Source organism: Cupressus sempervirens, chromosome 7 (genome assembly GCF_028749045.1).
Source record: "Cupressus sempervirens isolate cs-2001-9-10 chromosome 7, ASM2874904v1, whole genome shotgun sequence".
NCBI lineage: Eukaryota > Viridiplantae > Streptophyta > Pinopsida > Cupressales > Cupressaceae > Cupressus > Cupressus sempervirens.
The window spans coordinates 477,371,280-477,392,662 of NC_143124.1; the positions used below are offsets into that span (position 1 = coordinate 477,371,280).

Below are 21,383 nucleotides of genomic sequence, written 5' to 3' on the forward strand. Positions count from 1 at the left end.
TTTCCATCAAGGAGAGTCATTTGAGAAGCTTAGCGAGATAATGGATACTATCCTGAGGATGTGAGGTAAGAAGCACCAAATAATGGTCAAGGGTGTTGTAAAAATGGAGCATCTAAGAGGTATTTTATGTTTCCCTAATCCTTTAGTAATGTATGTCATCTTGAAGATATTTGGGGAAGAATATTTAGAAAATACCAATAGAACTAAGGTGGACTCGGTTATCACATCTAAGTTTCTAGCCATTACCATGTTCTTTGAGAGGGATAGGGAAGTAACTAAGAGTATTTGTAGTAATTTATTCCACAAGAAGTATTTGGTTGATATGATTAAATTCCTGAGGAGCATTGACTCAAATCTAGTGGCTGCTAGGGAAAAAAATTATGACAAGAAGGAGGTTAATGGACCAGTCTCAAAGTTTTCAATTCTTACCTTAGATTAACTAGAAAAAATTATGAGAGAAAATAGAGATACAAATCAAAAACCTCAATTTCATGTTGGCTCTTTTTCATGTCAAGAGGTTGGATGAATTGAATTGGTTCATCAAGTACCTGAAAGAAGAAGGTATAGAAAGATATGACGATATTTCAAATTATGCAAATGTGATGCTTCTGAACTCTAAGGACAAGGTGGATGACTTTGAAGAGAAATTTTCTCTAGGTAAGATGAAATTAAAGGATTATGGTGAAGGTACATCAGTGGTCAAGTGCATGGGAAGGGAGGACAAAGGAAAAGTTCCAATGATGGCTTAGAAATGGGTTAGGTGTTTTCTTGAAAATTTTGAGATAGGTAGCAACTAGCCTTTTCTGTCAAATTTTGACTATGATATTAGGATGTTGGTTAAGATTTTAGTAATATTGTTAAATAATATTTGGGGATAATACTTTTGAATCCCATATATGTATTAAGTTCTTTAAATGCTAGGATAGATCTTGGATTAGTCATAGACCCTAAAGCTTTTTGGGTATAAGTTTTTCTATTTAAAATCTTTAGTGACATGATATTATTTCTAGCTTAGTATGTAACCATGAAATTTACTTCCAAGTTTGTACTAGGACGAAGGTATTTTGTCACCATGTTATTTTAAAATCTTATAATAGATACTATTAGACCTTGAAGTGTTAATCTAATAATGTTATGGGCATCATTTGTAGTTAAATTATCTTCTTTCTAAGATGGGTATTCTCTTCTTGTGGATTATATGAATCATTTGGTATGTGAATTTTATTATTTGTTCAAAACAGTGTCTTGACAATTAGTTTTTTTTTTAAGAATACGCAACTAGGAAAGAATTTGAGGCTTGTCTTTCCTATCCCAAACTCAAGTTGGAATGATCACTAAATTGATAAATGATGGGATTATTCTTACCTATAATCCTTAGAGTAGCTAAATAGTCTCACCCTTGATTTTTCCATGAGAGTGAGCCCCAACTTTATGGGCTTTTCTCTCCTTCAACCCACTAGGTAAACCAAGGGCCTCGAGGAAGTTGAAAAGTCTTGCAAGATCTATAGTTTCAGAAGTAGGCTTTAAATACAGTAATTGGTAGGATTTATAGGAAGACTTCTAGATCGATACCATCATAAAAATCAAACCCTCTTGATCAAGTCGCCTTTGATGAACCTATTATAGGTACAAATCTCAAAGAAGACCTTCTTAATACACACGATTTAGTTGTAAGGGTTGTGTTTATAATGTTGGGTAAGGTGTTCATTATGAATTATGAATGGTATCGAGTGCGCAGTGATATCTCAGCTATGTTCATAGCCATGGAAAGCTCGGTGGAGCTAGATAAGGGAACTATGAGTACTCTAGTGAGACATCTCTTCAAGCCTGAGTATTTGGGTAATATGGAAAAGGTCATAGTTAACTTGAGAGAGGATCTTTTGATGTTCTGTCCATGCCATTATGGCATCCTCTTATATGGAAGGAAACTAGTCACTCTCTTTTCCATCATTACTTCTTACAATCAAGCCAAGCTGATCAAGTGGTTCTTGATTTTATAGAGGAATGTCCATTTTCTTCTCTATTTTTTGCATGTTAAGAGGACCAAAGTTAGGAATTGGCTGGAACAATATATAGCTAAAGATAAAATTGGGGCTTTGGAGAATGACAATGAAGTCAGCATGGAGTGTTCAAAACTCCCATTTCCCAAAGAAAAAGATGTATAGAGATAGAGAATCCCCCTTCTCCTCCTCACATCCTGGATGATTAACTATCTGAGCTCCATACATATCTCCCCTATATGAGCTTCTAAATGAGAATGTATCCCTTGATCTTATTGTAGTATGTTAGATTTCAGTCACATTTCTCATCGATAGGTACTTTTGGATGGATGTAAGGAGCTATCTAGCTATGTGGTAGTTCTTAAGGTAAATGATTTTGAAGTAATAATGGCTTCCATTGTAAAAGGTGAAGATTTGTCCCCTATGTTTCATATTATGGGTTGTTTAGCAATTTTTTTAGATGGTGTGGTTGTCTTGATTATAAAATCTAATATTTTTATTAATGAACAGAGAAATAAATATCTAATATCCTCTTTTATAACTACTAACAAAAAATATAAGATGGCTTTCCTATGTAGTTTTTTTAGTGACTTTCAGGTATCATGCATCATTTTATGCGAACTTCATAGAAAAGTGAAATTTGTGATTTTTGAATATTGTCTAAAATAGGCTTATACAAAAGGACTATCACCCAACTCCATCCTCTCAGTGCCTCAAGAGTTGGGATGCACTTTTTTTTTATAATCTATATATGGCCTTGGGCTTTCACTTATAAAACAAAAATAATTATAAAAGATACGATCATGATTTCCAAATAGTTTAAAGGAAATAACATAGCATGAATCAGTTAAATGGAGACTCCATATCAAACCCCACCATTTCCCAATACACTTCAGGATATTTATATAAGATGTTGATATTATATATGTTAACTTTTATATAAATAAATAGTTTGGTTTATTGTCTTTTAATATATTTATGTTATTGCATTCATTGCTTACTTTCTCTAAAAAATTTATTGTATGACTCTTTATCCATCTCATAACTTAATCATTTCAAGGGAAGCTATGAACATCATAAAGATATTTTTTTCATTTGAAATTAGCAAACACTACTCCAAAAATGACAAATGCCATGGAAATCAAAAAAAATCTATTAACATTATTAGATATATACAATCCATTTGAAGTGAAGTTTTATTTCTAAATTAGATTGTATATGTTTTTTTATCATTAAATTTTTAGATCACACTATCTCATCTATCATTACAATGAGATAAAAACAAATCTATATTACCAATTTTATAACCAAACTAGAAAACACACTATGTGTGTGTGTGTGTGTGTGTGTGTGTGTGTATATATATATATATATGAAGATGAGTAGCTATGGAGATTAAGATTGAATAATCTAGTTTGGTTATGTTGAGAATGAGGACAAGGAATAGTAGGCCAATTCGGTAGTATTAATGTTGATGTCATTGCTCCATAGATTTCAACAATGCAATTCATTCTATTATCGACTCTTGCAATACCATTGATATTTTATTTGTAATAATCTAAATTTAACAAATAAGTAAACATAAAAATCTAGAATTGAAGTACAATAGATAATCAAAATTTGGAAGTATGTATCATTAACACACATGAAAAGATCTAGGTGTACACAATTTTAGAATTGATGGTGGAGAATATTTTCTCATTGTTGGAAGACTAGTTATTTTAGTTTGATGAATGTTTGCAACTCTAAATTAATAAAGTAGATGATGTAGAAATGTTGTGATACATAATGTATGAAATATGTGTTAGACTAGTTCATAACTATTATTTGATTATTAAGAAATGTCTTACATCATTAAATTTGAACAATTTCCGTATAACTATCATATAATACTTCTCATAAAACTATGTAGTATAAATTATAAAATATAATATTTCTTCTCATATCTAATATTCTAAATTCTACTATATAATAATTTTAAATTAAATTAATTCAAATAATTTATTATTTATTATGAATGCATATATATTGCTTATTAGTTATAAAAATTTTTGCTACAAAATTAAAAAGAATGAAAAACTAAATTCTAGACAAATTTTGAAATAAATGTCAATTGAAATAAATTTAATAATTATAGTCAATTTCATTACGATAAATATTTTATAGAATTAATAAAAGTATTTATTTAATTTCCTTAAAAAAAAGATTCATCAAAATTTATTTATTTATTTATTTTGTTTAGACTGCAGGAATCGGTGCAACACGACCCCCTTATAAACTGCAGTGCGCCTAATAAACTTTTTAACGTGACCGGTAGCGCTGGCGCGACACGCCCACCGGTACCATGAGGATGGGGGAGACTAGAACCCGTGACCAACCCCTTGCAACAGGGAAGATTTAGCCAACCGAGCTAGGGCCCCCGCCCCTAATTCATCAAAATTTATTAAAAAGGGATCATAAAAAGATTAAAATTAAAATTATTATTAAAAAGGTGGTATATTTAAATGCAATGAGCAAACTCTTTCATTCTCAAATTAACTCATTCCCCATCTTATCTATATGAAAATTTGAATCGTGCTCAAATAGATTTGTAAAAGATTTGGCATTAAAAAAAAAATCATAATATTTAGAAAAAGTTCATTGATAGTTGTCAATGTCCTACAAGAAAGTAAAACATGGGTGAAGTGACAATGGGCTTTGCTCCATTGCTCGTAGATAGGATACATATGGTCCTTGCTTTCTTCCAAATTAGAGAGAACATTATAGCCCATAATGGTTGGTATGTGTTGGAGTCTAATAAAATAATAATAATAATGATATTAACAATATATGTCAGAGAGGGGTGGTGACAAGCCTGAAATTTGACGGTCACCCCTTCCTGTCATATGATTTTTTTATGATAGTTGCATCATTTTAGTGCCTTTCATTTCACATTTTTTTATTTTTTTTTAAAATTTTAGACTGCAGGAACCGGTGCAACATGGCCCCCCTATAAACTGCAGTGTGCCTAGTAAACTTTTTAACGTGACCGGTAGCACTGGCGCGACATGCCCACCGGTACCACGAGGATGGAGGAGACTAGAACCCGTGACCAACCCCCTGCAACAGGGAAGATTTAGCCAACCGAGCTAGGGCCCCCGCCCTCCTTTCATTTCACATTTTAAGAAAAATATTGATTGTCAATTTTTTTTATATGAATACTTTAATAAATTATTTTTAAATTTAAATATTTTTAAAAAATAATTTGCAACATATTAAATATAAAAAACATATACTCAAAATTAAAATATCTAATAGTCTAATCTAGAAGAAAAAAAAATCATTTAAAATTGTGATACAAAACATAGACTGGAAAAAACAAATTAATCAAAGGTCAAGAACTTTTCTTGATTTTGTGTTCTTCCATATATGATATATTTCATTCCAATTTACATCATTTATTTCACATCTATTTAATGATGCTCTCATTAATGCATCTAGTGTATCCAAACCTAGATTTGATTTTCTAACATCTTTGATGATATTTTGTTTTGAAAATCCTCTTTCACAATTAACAATACTTGCAAGAATAGTAAGCACAACCTACCATAAATTCATTATATGAGGATAATTCTATGTCAATACTCTATATTACAAAAGACTCTTTATGCATCTTTCATTTCGAAGTCAATACTCTATATTACAAAAGACTCTTTATCCATCTTTCATTTTGAAACCCTCACAACTCAAATGCAATGCATTAACAAAAGAGTTTATCTCCCTTATACAACCATTAAAGTAAATATAGCGTTGATGTACTTGCAAAAATAAATATATCATTAGTAACTATGTATGAAAATTATTTTGTACGAATATTGAAAACCTACATAAAATTACCTTATGTGAATCAAAATGATGAAGAAGAATTTTTAAAACTACATAAAATTTACCTTATGTGATTCAATATGATGATGATGATGAATTTTGAAGCTACAATAAAAAGAGATACAATTTTTTGATAAGAAATAATTGTTTTTGTGATATGATTGTTTTATATAGATACAAATTGAAATATGTGTAAATTATTAACAATTAAAAAATCCTTATATTTACAACAACTTTCTAATTTTTTCATATTTTATTTGAAAATAATTTTAAATATAATAATAAAAAATAAGTACAAATTAGTCATATATTAAAAAATCATAAATGTTTTTAAATTAATAATGTAAGAAAATTTTAAAAAATCATAAATGTTTTTAAATTAATAATATAAGAAAATTTTAAAACGTAGAGGATTTTATTCATAAATAAAAAACATTAAATAAAGTAAGCAACTTTTAAAATTCATATATTTAATCTTAAAAATGCTAAACTAATATAAATATAAACAAGTTTCTAAAATCATATGCTTTATAAAAAATGATTCTAAAATAATAATAATTACAAATCATAATGAATTATGCAAAAATATAAATATAAATATATAATAAATAATATAAAATATGTGTTAACATTTATGTTATAGTATATTTATTAGTAATTTGAGTTTCTAAAATTTATATATATTAAATTTTTTTATAAGTATAAAATATCTTAAATTTTATTAAGTCAAGAGGCTTTCTACAGTGGCAGCAATCTTCAATGTAAACATTTTTCATTTTGAAAAAAATTTGATGTTCATTTACATGTCAGAAAAACAAAATAGAAATAGGCTAAATATAATTATAATTAAAATCGTGAAAATTGTAGAGAGGAAATGGAAGTAAAAATGAGGCAGATCAAGAGTCTTGAATCATTTCCACATGCCTCTTAGGCTCACATAAATATGGGATGACCAAAATTGTGGGATTATGAAAATAGACGCCTCGAGAAGGATATCTCTTGACTTATTTTATATATATATAATATATATAAGCTAGTTATAGATATATGGCATATGAGATTTTGACAGTTTATTAAGAAATTTAATTATCAATTTTACGATTTAAAAAAAAAATAGCCCATCAATGTGTATGGTGTTAAAAAATTGTCTACCATATAAGATTATGGTCAATAGTGCCTTCTTGGTCGGTATCTTTAATGCTTCAATTTAATTTTAAAAACCAAATAAATGCAACTATTTTTTTTTTTTAAGTACTTACATAATATTTGAGAGCTCTTTGAGGGGCTCTTATGTGAGAAGTGCAGCTCAGACTTGAGCTCCTTCAGCTGATTCAATAGGTCTAACTTGCTTGTGTGCAGCTCATGAATCTTGATCCTAGTTGTCCATAACAAAATTGTGAAAATAAAAATCAATAAAATTCAAAGTACCCACAATCTTCAATACAAAAGTGAAAAATAAATTCATAACATTAAAGCGGGTGGATAAGAAACAAAATTTGAACTCAAAACCCATTTAAGAAAATGGGAAATGAAACTTGAAATTGAACTCGTTTACCGATATAACAGCCATTTCTTTCAGCAATAAAGGGTATGCAAAATCTACCCTTGTCGTCCAACAACGACTGACATTTTATGCAAAAATTGTAACATAAATCTTCACGCTACTTTTGGAAATATTAGAAACTTTGCATAAAACTCCATTCACTGAAAACAAGCTGAAAATCACAATTTTGGCTGGAAATTTCTTTGTAAAATCTTGCGCCCAAGCACCGGGATTAAGAAAAACGTAGAGGAGGAGAAGATAAATAATAAATGATAAATGATTTTGTAAAAACTCGATTAGCAGAGCGACTGTACAGATGTTTATCATCTATGATAGTAGGCATTAATGACTTCCAATGGAGACCGTTCAGCGTTACCAAGACGGTTGTACATCCGTATCAAATTTTATAATTCTGTTTAACTTTTAATTGTTTTTTTCGGTCTAAGGCGGCCACAACTGCACAAAATTCATTAAACAGAAGAATCCTAAATATGTTGGCAGAACTCGCCGAAAAGGAATACCTTCCTTTTTGCATCCTATTAGGAGATCCGTCCTCCTTTTTGCCCCACGTCTGGGAGATGGGGATGCATCTAGGATTTAGGGATTTCGTGTACCATTTCTAGCAGTACTATTAGATTTTGCCATCTTAGTTGAGGATAGGGGAAGTCTCATGTTGATTCTATTTGTTTCTCATTTGTTAATTCTACTATTTATATTCAATATTTCATGTTCCAATTCAATACAATGTTCAAATATTTACTCTTTTATATTTTTATATCTTATATTGTAATACATCTTTTCCATCCTCCCTTCTCCTACCGTCTCCAAATTAAGACCCCTCTGTCCCCCATCTACAAAACTTATCCCCCATTATACCATCCCCTTCTCCCAAAGACAGTGTAACTATGCCATTAACTTTCTAGGAGGAAGCTTTGTGTAACAAGCATCTGTGCATGCATTGGGGAAGCTATAGAGTTCAAATACAGAAGTGCTGGGATTGGTTGGTTATCCGTTGCTAAATACTACCAATGAAGAAGGAGAAATGACACTGGACTTAATCTGAGGAACATAGTATTTAGCACTCGGTTTAAACATGTATAAATACGTACCTACAAGATCGAGTGTCTTTATCTTCAACTCCACAAAATTATCTAATAATAAGGAATAAAGGTCACACGAAGTATGTTCTTGTGTGAATAATTGCTTTTGGGGATTTAACAGACCTGTTTAGCTGCTAGCAAAAGCAAAAAAATGTTAACAGCATATAAAATAGTGATATTGCTATCAGGATTTAACTGTGTGATTTTTGAGTGCCTTTATCTTCAATTCTACAAAATTATCTAATAATAAGGAATAAAGGTCACACGAAGTATGTGCTTGTGTGAATAACTGCTTTTGGGGATTTAACAGACCTGTTTAGCTGCTAGCAAAAGCAAAAAAATGTTAACAGCATATAAAATAGTGATATTGCTATCAGAATTTAACTGTGTGTTATATGTTAACAGCATATAAAATAGTTCAGAAAATCTCAAACACCTAATAATCAATTATAATATTTTTATCTAATATAATATTTAATACTTTGTTCTCATTGACTGACTAATTAAATTGAAAATTTTACATAAAAGAAATGCATAAATATATCTGCTATAAGCAGGGACTTCAAAAAAAAAATCCCAAGTCTCATTACAAGCCTTCAAAACTATATGCTTAAATAGTGGAAGAGATAAAGCTATAATCCAAATGAGAATATAGACTTGAGAAGCCGCCGCTCAAATCTACCATTTGTCCTTCCTGAACCTCCTCAGTCTCGTTATCATCCTGATCTTTGTCTTTGTTTTCGTCCTCATCCTTATCATCATCCTTGTCCTTGTTCTCCCCCTCTTCCTCTGCCCCCTTATCTTCCTCCTCATCATCATCATCCTCGTCCTCCTCCTTGTTCTCCTCCCCATCTTCCTCCGCCCCCTTATCTTCCTCCTCAACATACTCATACTCTTCAACACACTCATACTCTGACTCTGACTCTGACTCTGACTCTGGCTCTGACTCTGGCTCTGGCTCTGGAAATATTTGCCTTATGACTTCCACTTGTAGATTGCCTTGCTTGCTGGCTGAGATGTGTGCCCTGGCAATAAAGGTATGCAATTTCAAGACTGAAGGGAACATCATACATGTTAAAAAGCCAAATAATTCCTTCCATTTGTAGTGGAAAGGAGGAGGAATCCAAGCACAAATGGTAACTACTCTTTTAATGCCCTGGGATAAAGAGCGAAGGGTCCGGCCAATGCTTTCTTCACTTTGCTCCATTAAACCCACATATATTATTTGGAAACCGTCACGACAAAGCTCCCTCATTTTACTTTCCACCTTCTTACGGGCTGCCTCATTTGACGGAGAGCACAGATCACAACACGTCACCAAGAATACAAATTTTCCTTTACCCCCCATGGAATTGGATGGCCAGGTTACCATCACTCCATCAACATTGACGAACTTGCTTTCCGCATCAAATAATACCCTCGACATTGACTGTCTTAAGAAAATGTCCCTCCGTTTTTGTGTCCGAACAAGTAGGGGGCTTGCCTCCTTAATTTCTTCCCAACGCTTTATCAGCACCGGACTTTCGCGGATATTTAACACCGTCAAACTCTTCAACTGAATCATCTGGTCGACTGCCTTCCCTTCCAATACAAGGCATCCCGATGAGTCTATTACGGCCACACATGCCAATGATCCGAAATCATCACTGAGCCTCTCTAGTCTCCGGCAGCCACGAATTCTCAGATATTTCAAAGACTTGAGCTGCCCAAACCTGGAACAAAGACTAGACAAGTTTGAACAATTGACTATAACCAGCTTCTTCAAATTGTTCAGCTGATCAAAACTATCAGAAAGACTGGTCAAGTTTGTACAATTCACTATATCCAACTTGTTCAAGTTGTTCAGTTCACCAAAACCATCACAGAGATTTAGTAAGCTTTTACAGTTCATTATTTTCAGCCTCTTTAAGGTGCTCAGTTTCCCAAAATTTTCACATAGACTAGAGAAATTTGTACAGTCACTTATATTCAACTCCTCCAAATTGCTCAATTGACCAAACGTATCGGGCAAGGAAGTGAGCTCTATAAAATGGGACAGTTTTAGGCAACGAAGAGATTTAAGTTGACCAAAACTCTGTGGAAGTATCGTCATATAATTCTTACTTTGAGATATATCCAGCTCTTCCAGACGAGACAGTTTGCCAAAGCTTTCATCCAATCCATCGGATTCCAGAGCATCCACCTTCAATCTACGCAAAGAATCAGGTAACTGGAGACACAGTTGATAATCCAAATCAGCCCTAGAAATTAAAAAGGAAGCAGATCTGAATCGTACATTCTAAGCAATAGACAGAAAAATGATATGTTGAACTTACGTTGCATAACCTGTCATGAATTCTTATGCGGCCCTCAAAAATTGCCAGTCTTGGAAGCTTGTTTAACTCCAGCGGCGAACGGTATCCATTGTTAATTTTTAGATACCTTAGATTTTCAAAATTCTCGCTGCATGCTCCAGTGACTTTTGCGCCAATACCAAGACTCAAAACTCTTAGACACTTGTGCATCTTATCAAGATGTTTTGCCTTTAGTATTACCTTTAGTTGGAATTCTTCTTCTACATCATCTTCATTTTCATTTTCTTCTTCTTCAAAACCAGATTGTTCCAGTGCAAGACGAATTCCTTTCAATTTCTCAAGTCCCTGCAAGAACAAAGTCTTATATTACAATAATAATATGGTTAGAGATTTAAAACCCTCAAACAGGCTTGTATACAGAATAGAATTGACTTTTCTTGTATACTGCATCTTATTTTTCTCATCGGTGAATTTAGTGAATATATTCATATAGAGTCGCTTCTAACAAATTATGTGAAATTGAACCTCTAAAGAAGAAGAAAATCACGATTTTTTTTAACAATTTTGTTACCTACTCGCAAAGTCATGTAAAATTTCCGACTTGCTTTAAGAAGATTGAGATTAATATAGAAAAATAAGAAAATAGAGCGTATAGCTTCACTGACGTATTGGCAGAATGTACCTTTGTATGTTGCAAAGCTCTTCGGAGGGATAACGGATCAGTTATTCTGACTTCTTTTGACAATTTTTTTCCTCGTGCTTGAGCAATATCGTGTGCAATGACTCCCCCTTCTTCAGATATCTGTACCAGGGCTGCCTCTTCTATGGCTCTTAGCGCCCCTTCTTCGACAATGTAACCAACCGTCCTTTCACGCCACTCACAGAAAAATGCTGTTATATCTTGAAATGCATCCTTGTACACATCTTCTTGCAGAGTGTCGTAGACCACGTTGACTATTTTTTCAGTTAAATTTCCCTCTCCATTGACTAGGGCATCCTTCAGAAATTGAATAGTGCTTTCACAAGTGGAGACGTCGTTACCAAGTTTGCGCAACATTGACCCTACCATCTCCAGCACTGAAGGAATGCCGCGGCATATTCTCAGCAGATAATCAATATCTAGACTTTTGTCAAAACACTTGTTAGCGCTGCCCAAAGCCTTCAAACAAAGAAACTTCTTTGAGTCTTCTTTAGAAAGCCCTGAAAACAGAACAAAGAAATGTTAGCTGCAGAAAATGATTAAAACTGAAAAGAACGATATTCAATTCAATAAAAATGTTTTGAAAACACCTCTGATAAATAGAGGGTGAGAAAATTATGAGACACTTAAATAACCTACGATGATAAGGAAGATTTGAACCGATATTTAGCTGAGAAACTGACAAATGAATGAAGATTGAAAAGTGGAAGAAATGAATGGGATTCTGCAATCTAAATGTAACGGTAGATTTGAAAAGAGGAAATGCCTATAAACACGAAATCCTACAACATATCAACAACAAATCTAATAGAAAACTTGATCTAAACGGTCGAACAGAGCATGGCAGAGAAAACAGCACGCAGAATGGTGGATTCACAGCAAATGGATGACGATGGACCTCCTTGGTCTTTGAATGTCATCATAGAACCCAACATCAATTATTAACAATACTCTGGCTTCATGCTGTGAGGGCTCACAATCTGATCAGATTATCAGACTGATTTTTAGACCTGTTTTTTTTAATATATTAAGTTTTATAATGTTGTTTCTCAAACTTTATTCTCAATAAGATTACCTTACATTGCGATTTTATGTACTTGCAATGTTGTCCAAGCGATAACAAATTCAAAACAACCTTTCAAAACCCTAAATTATAAACTCGATAATCAGCAATAAGAAAACTAAAGTACCTGCTTGGAAATGAAATGTCGTATCTCTCTTCATTCCCTTGCGTATAAGATGAGGGTGCCCATCCTCGATTTTTTTCCAATGGTTTATCAGCAGTTGGCTACCACGGATATCTAACACCATCAAGCTCTTCAACTCGATCATCTGGTCTACTGCCTTTCCCCCTAATAGAGGACATTCAGTTGCCATTATTCTAGTCACACATGTCAAAGATCCGAAATCGTCAGAAAGACTAGACAGGCTTGGACATCTGGTTATCATTAATTCCTTCAAATTACTCAATTGACCAAAGGTATCACTAAGCCTCTCCAAACTTCTGCAGTCGTCGATTGCCAGAGATTGCAATGACTTCATCTGCCCAAAATCATCTGAAAGACCAGACAGGCTTGAACATCCAGTTATTGTCAATTCCTCCAAATTACTCAATTGACCAAAGGTATCACTAAACTTCTCCAAACTTCTGCAGCCGGCGATTTTCAGGGATTGCAATGACTTCATCTGTCCAAAATCATCAGAAAGACTAGACATGCTTGGACATCCGAATATCACTAATTCCTTCAAATTACTCAATTGACCAAAGGTATCACTAAGCTTCTCTAAACTTCTGCAGTCGTTGATTTCCAGGGATTGCAATGACTTCATCTGTCCAAGATCATTAGAAAGATTAGACAGGCTTGGACAACCGATTATCACTAAGTCCATCAAATTACTCAATTGGCCACAGGTATCACTAAGCTTCTCCAAACTTCTGCAGTTGTCGATATTCAGGGATTGCAATGACTTCATCTGTCCAAGATCATCAGAAAGACTAGACAGGCTTGGACATTCGAATATCCCCAATGCCTTCAAATTACTCAATTGATCAAAGGTATCACTAAGCTTCTCCAAACTTCTGCAGTTGCCAATTTCTAAGAATTGCAATGACTTCATCTGTCCAAAATCATCAGAAAGACTAGACAGGCTTGGACATCCGTTTATCACTAATTCCTTCAAATTACTCAGTTGACCAAAGGTATCACCAAGCCTTTCCAAACTTCTGCAGTCGTTGATAGTCAGAGATTATAATGACTTCATCTGTCCAAAATCATGAGAAAGACTAGACAGCTTCGGACACTCTTGTATGCTCAAATACTTCAAGTTACCTAATTGACCAAAGGTATCACTAAGCCTCTCCAAACTTCTGCAGTTGCCGATTTTCAGATTTAACAATGAGTTCATCTGTCCAAAATCATCAGAAAGACTAGACAGCTTTGGACACTCTTGTATGTTCAAATCCTTCAAGTTACTTAACTGACCAAAGGTATCACTAAGCCTCTCCAAACTTCTGCAGTTGCCGATTTTCAGATTTAGCAATGACTTCATCTGTTCAAAATCATCAGAGAGACTAGACAGCTTCGGACACTCTTGTATGCTCAAATCCTTCAAGTTACTTAATTGACCAAAGTTATTGGGCAAGAAAGTGAGCTCTCTAAACTTGGACAATTTTAGGCAACGAAGAGAATCAAGCTGACCAAAGCTCTGTGGAAGCCTTGTCATATACTGCTTATATTGGGATAATTCCAGCTGTTCCAATCGAGACAGTTTGACAAAGCTTTCCTCCAACCCAGAGGATTCTAAGGCCACATTTAATCTACGCAAAGAATCAGGTAACTGGAGACACAGTTGACAATCCAAATCAGAATAAGGAAGAAAAACAGATCTCATATCTCTATTATAAACAACACGTAGAGAAATGAAATGGTAAACTTACCTCGCATAACCTGTGGTCACTCCTAACATAGCCCTCAAAAATTGCCAACTTTGGAGTTCTAGCTTGCCTTATTTCTATCGGTGAACAACCCTTAACAATTTTAAGATGTCTTAGATTTTCAAATTTTCTGGTGCATAATCCAGTGACTTTTGTTCGTCCTTCAATAATCAGAACCCTTAAACACTTGTGCATCTTATCCACATGTTCTGCCTGAAGTTGGAATTCCAAGTTCCCCGATGAAAGATTAATTCCTTTCACTTTCTCCAGTCTCTGCAGGTTCAAAGTATGAGATCTCAATAATATTACATTTCACAGAAACAAATACCAACCCACGTAAAAAATTGCATACAAAATATTGTAGACTTATCTTGTATATTGCACAAAAATCTTAGGAATTAACAAGGTATTTATTAGGACTCGATAGTAACAAATTATCTGAAAAGTGCCGATCACAATGAAAAATACACCTGCGTGTCTTCAACAATATCAGTCAGAGATTGCGAATCGATTATTCTATCCGATTCTGACAATTTTCTTCCTCGTTTGAAAATGACATCATGAAGTTCTACTTTCCCATCGTTGATCTTTACCAGTGCCGCGTCTTCCAGCGCCAGAAGCTCATCTTCACCCACAATATAGCTCACAATCTGCCGCTCCCAAAAAGTAAAGAAAGCTGCTATATCTAAAAAAGCATCTTTATAGCGATCCCCGGGCAAACTGTAATACACGACGTCCACTACTCTTTCAGTTAGTTCGCTGTCTCCTTTACCCAGCGAATCCTTGAAGGTTTCAATGGTGCTATTGAAGGCGGACAGGTTGTTGCGATGTTTACGCAATCTGGTGCCAACAAGATTTAACACCAAAGGAATGCCACCACATGCTCTCAGCAGGCCATCGATATCCGAGCTTGGGGCAAAATTTGCAACAGGACTGTCTAAAGCTTTCTTTGACAACACCTTCTTTGCCTCTTCACTAGGAAGAGGATTTTAATCAAATGCCCGGCGGGTAATGACATTTGCCTGGTCAAGTATGTCAGTCTCGTCCAGCTTTCTGGTGGTCAAAAGCAATCTGCTACGCTTTGGAAAACATGATAAATCCCGTGGCAGAATGTTAGCAAGCTCGTCGCCTTTCAGGGCATTGTCTATAAACATAAACAAGGGTTTTCTTGCTTGTTCGCTGAAGACCTTCGAGACATGTTCATGACCCTCTTTAGAATTCCTGAATTCCAAATTTTTATCAAACATGTCCTTCAATATCTGCGCCTGAAGATCCTTGACATCAGTTTCAGAACAGTCTTGTTTGATGATGAGATGGCAGTATTTGTAGGCTTTCAGATCGAGAGAGCTGAAGACGGCATTCGCCAATGTCGTCTTCCCCATACCCCCAACCCCATAAATCACAACAGCTCTGATTGATTCATCTTTCTTGTCGTTCATGCCCAACAGCTTTTTAACCTCCAATACTGAGCCTTCGATACCCACTGCAAAATCAATGGAAGACGACTAAATCGGGTAGAATTGACTATTGGGAGCATTTTTACATACTTCTTGACCATTTGATTTCTTATTAATGCCAAAAAAAAAAAAACCCAATCAGCGGTACTAAGAAATGAATTTAAAAGATAAATGAGAAACCTGCATCGGGATATTGGCCCTGTGAAGGAGGCAACACAATAGGCATTCGACGCAAAGCTTCAGTTAGAGCTTCCAAAGTCAAATCTTGATACCTCCTGCCCAGCTCTAATTGAAGTCTCTTTATCTCTTGAATATCCACCACAGAAGAGAAAAATCTGTACCAATAAGCTCCAATCAATATCCACTTAAAATACGTATCTTTGACTGTCATAAAATTTTAGGTAATAGTTACCTGGAGAGCTTGCTAGATTGTATTCGAGAAACACAGAAAAACGATCCTTTGAAAATGAATTCAGCGACATCGTGTATTTTTTCAAATGTTATTTGTCCATCTAACTCCTTGATGTGTTTAGCCAGGTCATACATGTACTGTAGATATTGAAAGCACTCCTCCTTATTAGTCGAAGCATCATCTACTCTTTGCAATACGTATGCGACAATGCAAAGCCCAGCTACAACCCAGTGCATCTGAGTCGCTTCTTTCAGAACATCTACCACTACTTTTCTTGATTCACCACTTATAATCTGCAAACGAAAAAAAATGAATTTTTTTGTAAAATGCCTTGGTCGTAATCCTTTAAAATCAACAAGCCAGCTCCTCCCAATACCTTGATACCACGTCTTTTACAAAGTTTCAATACATTTTCCAGCAAGTCTCTGCCGTACTTTACTGAAGAGGCCACTATCGACGTCTTCTCTTCTGCCTGCAAAAGAAACTGATATGTATTGCATTATAATCCAAAAAAACTAACTGATTCTAATTCGTCAAAAATGAATTCTTCATACCTTGTCAGTGGCTGTGCTTTTCGCAAAACATGCCTCAATATAACACATTAATTCATTCAGGCTACTCAGAATATCCTCCGGAAAATCAAAAGCATTTTTCTTGTCATCTGTAGAAGTACAAATAACATGGACAATCGTTACCCTTGCTGTGATTTCAACAAGCAAAATATACTTGACTCGTAAATGTACCCAGCTAATTAATTTTATAAAAGAATTAGGTTTCTAACGCAATGATTGATTTTAGTTTTCCATTGTATATGGAATTAGTGACTTCAATCAGATTCTTATGTAAATTTAAATTTTAGATTTTTGACAATTTGGAGAATGATAATAGGGGAAAGGATCTAGTAGTTGAGTACCCTAACTTTGCGCTCCTCAAAATCTTATGTGGAAATTTCAAATCACTCCCCTTTTTTTTAATAGTAGCTTACCTGGCAAGTCACCTACTTATAACTAAAGTTTCAGAGCCACATTATCAAATATAATACCACATCAACATGCTTTTTGCCAAAGTGTTCAAAAGAGCCCAAAAAGAAGTTAGACCAATCATAGTGCATTTGAGACCCCAATACTTGTGCAGATGATGTAGCATCACACTGTTTGTTGTTTTTTGGGAAAATGGACACTTTTCATTCAATTATGGATAGTCATCATTAGCAAGAACAACTTTAAAGTCACAACTATTGGTACAATCTTGTCAAAAATGTTGGATATTAAATCAACAAGTGTGGGTGTTAAGTTAACAACTCCTATCACAACCATTCGAACCTGCTCAAGTATTGGATCCTCTCCCCTAGCAAGTTAAATTGTGAATATTATGCAAGGGTGAAGTGCCAAGTCTTGTTTTGAGGTCACTCATCCTAGTACAACTCCAACTTAGCACGCTTAATCTTAAAGTTTCTTCCAAATAAAAGCTCAGTTAGCTTTCTATCCATTTACAAAACCTTCACCAACATTGTGTCTTATGGGACATTCATTATAGAGCCTCTTTAGCTTGTCAAGAAATGAGTACAAATTATTTTCTACAATAAGTCAAATTGTCATATTTCTATGAAGATTCAACTGTGTATTTTTTGAGTTAAACTCACTAACCTAGGTGTAATGAGTAGTGGTTAACAATAACTCATCTCTTATGAAATGAATGGAAAACTTATCACTCATTACATCTAGGTGATGCTCACAGGGTGAAGCACTAACTTCTATGGAGGTCATTCATCCCAATATTGTACTCTAATTCAAGTGTGTTTAACCATAGCGTTTCCTTCACGGTTAAGCACACTTAGTTTGCTACCCAATTTGTAAAGCTTTCAGCAAGTGTTTTTCCTTATGTACCATTCATTATAGAGCTCTTTTAGCCCATCAATTGATGAGTAGTTGATATTTTTGTAACAAGTCAAACATATTGACCCAAGTTTCATGACTCATGGTTTCATAAAACTTGATTCAATACGTTTGAATAAAAAATTAGACAAACAAGAACTATTATTTTTGAAATCTACATGAATGAGCTTGTCCCAAAAAGTACACATCAAAAATATATTGCAACTAATGCATCGACAAATCCTAAATAATTATGAAAAAATAAACTGAGATAACAAATTATGATTAATGGAGTGTTTTTTAAGCATTGAAGTGGTTCAATCAAATCAACTTGGATTTTTCAATAGACAATCCAAACATGAAAAGGATGTGTTAAAGAGGTTTAAAATATTGATTTCTAGTTGAGCACTTTTAGTAATTGTTGTATGAACTAAAAGTAGTAACAGAGACAATGGGCTAGTGGTGAATTTACAATTTTTCAAACGACTAATTGAATAGTTTGATGTATCGTTTTGCTATAGAAGGTCAGATATAATGCATAGAGTTAGTTTATTCACACAATTTTTGAAATTTTCAAAAGAATTGCATTGTAAAGTTGGAAAGAGAATATTGAGATTGTGACAAGAACAGATTAGATAAAATCTAGTGACATTCAAATCAAGAGTGGCAGTCATGTTTAAAACGTGTGAAAGCTATAAGAATGAGGAGAATTTTGACAAATTTATTGAGAGATTAAATAGATAAACATCAATCTTGTATGAAAACAAATAAACAGTTGTATTGTTTGGGAAAAAAAATAATAGAAAAAGCAATCGCAATCACAATCACAATCACACTGACACAATATATCATTTCATTTCATTTGAGAATCGATAAATAAATAATGAAGAAGTTTGCTCAGAATATGCAGATCTGAATATACATACAGTACTTCCTAATACGAATATGATCTAAGAGAGCGTTTGGGGATTGCACATATCGATGTAATTACTTTTAGAAATTTAAAAACTAAAGTGTGACAATGTTCTCATAATAGCTAAGAAAATAAGCATCCTAATCAAGGCATATGTACGCTGCTTTAGGCCAGCAAGAAATAATAATCAAAAGCTGTAGCTGTAGGTTTCTTTTTTCCCTCTGCCCACCGTCAATTGTATTTAAAAGCTGAACAAAAGCAAACGGGTACCTTCATCTGGATACTGTCCGAGCTCAACATACTTGACGACCAATTGGGATTGAAGACTCTTTATCTCCTCCTCGTCCACCAGTGCGGAAAAAGAGCTGTTGACAATATACATTTATCAGTAGTTTGTCCCGTCTATATTCAAGTGTAGCGCAATAGGCAATCTAAGAGGAATTTTACCTAGAAAGGTCGGTTGATTGCATTCGTGACATACAGAAGATGGATCCTTTTACAATGAAAACAACCAGACCATTCAGCTTTTCTGGGACTAAATGGTTGGTTTGTCGTTTGATGTGCTTGGCCACGCCACACATGAAACGCAAAACCTCAACGCATTCGCTCCTGTTGCTTGAGATCTTATACATTTGGTCCAACACGTAGGTCACAACAGCAAGACCAACTCCAACCCACTGAACTTGCTCCGCTTCTTTCAGTATCTCAGCAACTACTTTCTGAATCTCACTGTTGCTGTCCACTGACTGCAAACATCAAATATGGATCATGTAACTACAAATAGAGGATTTTTTGTGGCACGATGTAACTGAAAATTAAACTGAATAGCAGTCTAATAATACCTTGTAAGTATGCCTTTTGACACGTCTCACCACAGTCTCCAGGAAGTAGGATCCATACTCGATGGAAGAAACCACTGGAGCAGAATTAGTCTCTGCTCCAGACGTGCTCTCGTTCGGCTGCAACGAAATGCTTTATGAGAGGTGAAGCGTTAGATGGAAGAAATTGAATCGGGATAGATTGTAAATACCTTGTCAATGAGAATGGCGTCCAATCGCGTCTCAAGGAAAGAGATTGTTTCGTCAAGATGATTAACATCTTCCACCGCAGGAAGCTTAATGCCTTTTGAGCAGCATGAACATGTGTTGCCCATTATCTATTGGAAAATATAAAACAGGACTTGGCCAGTCTACAAATCCAGCACAGCGTCGGCCTCTGCTCTTTGATCTCCTCTGTAAAAAATCGAACAACTACAACCGAGGTTAAATTAGTGGAAGGGGGAATTTAGGAAAACCGAGAACAAATTAAAGAATATGTTTCCTTCTGGACTGGGTGAAGCACGATCGGAATCAAGTTACTTTATTTTGAAAAAGCCGAATTGAACAAATCCCTTCCTTATGCCAGACTGCCAGTCCATATATTTATTTTTAAGCGTTTCCTTTTCGTACATAACATGTGGTGATCTTTCACCACAAATGGATGCCATTATGCCGGAGTGGACCATATATATCTATTCCGTTCCTTACTTTTTCGTGCATAGCCTTCGTATATCTGCAAGAGCAAATATTCTACCGCAACCAGGTAGGTCTTTCCCTTTTAGTTTCCTTCTTCCCTTTGAAGATTGACCAAAAGTCTTAAACATTATAGACTGATATAAAAATTAAGTTTGCAAAAAGTAAAAGTAAGTCAATCCTATGTTTAACACTTTGAGTGGAAAATTTAATCATCACAATAGGAGAGATTGATTGGATGTCATTTGTTGTATACAAGCTTAGGTATGGTTTTTATTATGGATGGGTTCAAAACTTAAGTAAATGAAGATGGCTAACATTGCTTATATGTTGTTTTTCTTTATTAGAATTTTGTATTATGAGGGTGACACTCAAATATAGAGGTACAAAGCTTACAAGTACATTAGATCGACAAGGGTCTATACAAAGTTACTTGTGAGTGTTCTTATTCATTAATTAAAAAAATATGATTTTATCAAAAGAGTTTGTTAGAGCTTGTTTAATTAGAAATTAGACATTCACAAATATCTATTTTCCTAATAAGTCAATTCTCCTTCATTATTTCAACAACCTAAAATTAAAATGAACTAAATAATATATGCAAGAGAACATGAAAATAATGGGAAAAGCTAAAAACTAGAAGAGTGTAATGCATGGAAAAGTCATCTCACATATTTGACAATAACATTTTTAGAGATTATGTAATTAAGATGATATTTGTTGAACATCAACATATATTTGATTGTCAAGTGATTATTTCTAGATTGATATTAAGACGGA

General features: G+C 34.3%; 1 protein-coding gene across 2 annotated transcripts; it reads right to left on the bottom strand.

Moving 5' to 3' along the window:
- Nucleotides 1-8,947: 8,947 nt before the first annotated feature.
- On the bottom strand, nt 8,948-20,451 carry LOC149547618 (uncharacterized). 2 transcript variants are annotated; one of them, XR_016353901.1, is made up of 11 exons: nt 20,123-20,451; nt 19,935-20,051; nt 19,540-19,838; nt 19,363-19,457; nt 16,860-16,966; nt 16,682-16,777; nt 16,306-16,598; nt 16,074-16,228; nt 14,907-15,919; nt 14,440-14,709; nt 13,628-14,339 (listed from the first exon to the last, which is right to left on the bottom strand). XR_016353901.1 is itself a non-coding variant. In XM_089791722.1 (6 exons), the coding sequence occupies exons 3-6, from the start codon at nt 13,617-13,619 to the stop codon at nt 9,118-9,120; spliced, it is 3,369 nt and encodes a 1,122-aa protein (XP_089647848.1). In that variant the 5' UTR covers nt 13,620-14,339; nt 14,440-14,709; nt 14,907-15,414; the 3' UTR covers nt 8,948-9,117. The 2 variants fall into 2 exon arrangements, 1 of the variants encoding a protein (XP_089647848.1); XM_089791722.1 differs by lacking the exons at nt 16,074-16,228; nt 16,306-16,598; nt 16,682-16,777; ... (3 more) ...; nt 19,935-20,051; nt 20,123-20,451 and adding exons at nt 8,948-10,716; nt 10,823-11,146; nt 11,484-12,001 and having other exon boundaries at nt 12,692-14,339; nt 14,907-15,414.
- Between the last annotated feature and the right edge of the window lie 932 nt (nt 20,452-21,383).

Excerpts from the sequence above, each read along its gene's own strand:
- LOC149547618 (XM_089791722.1), bottom strand. The coding sequence starts at position 13,619 with ATGAAGTCATTGCAATTCTTAGAAATTGGCAACTGCAGAAGTTTGGAG. Across the intron at positions 12,002-12,691 it reads GACATTTCATTTCCAAGCAG|GGCTTTCTAAAGAAGACTCA; the intron begins GTACTTTAGTTT and ends TTCTGTTTTCAG. Across the intron at positions 11,147-11,483 it reads GAGCTTTGCAACATACAAAG|GGACTTGAGAAATTGAAAGG; the intron begins GTACATTCTGCC and ends TTGTTCTTGCAG.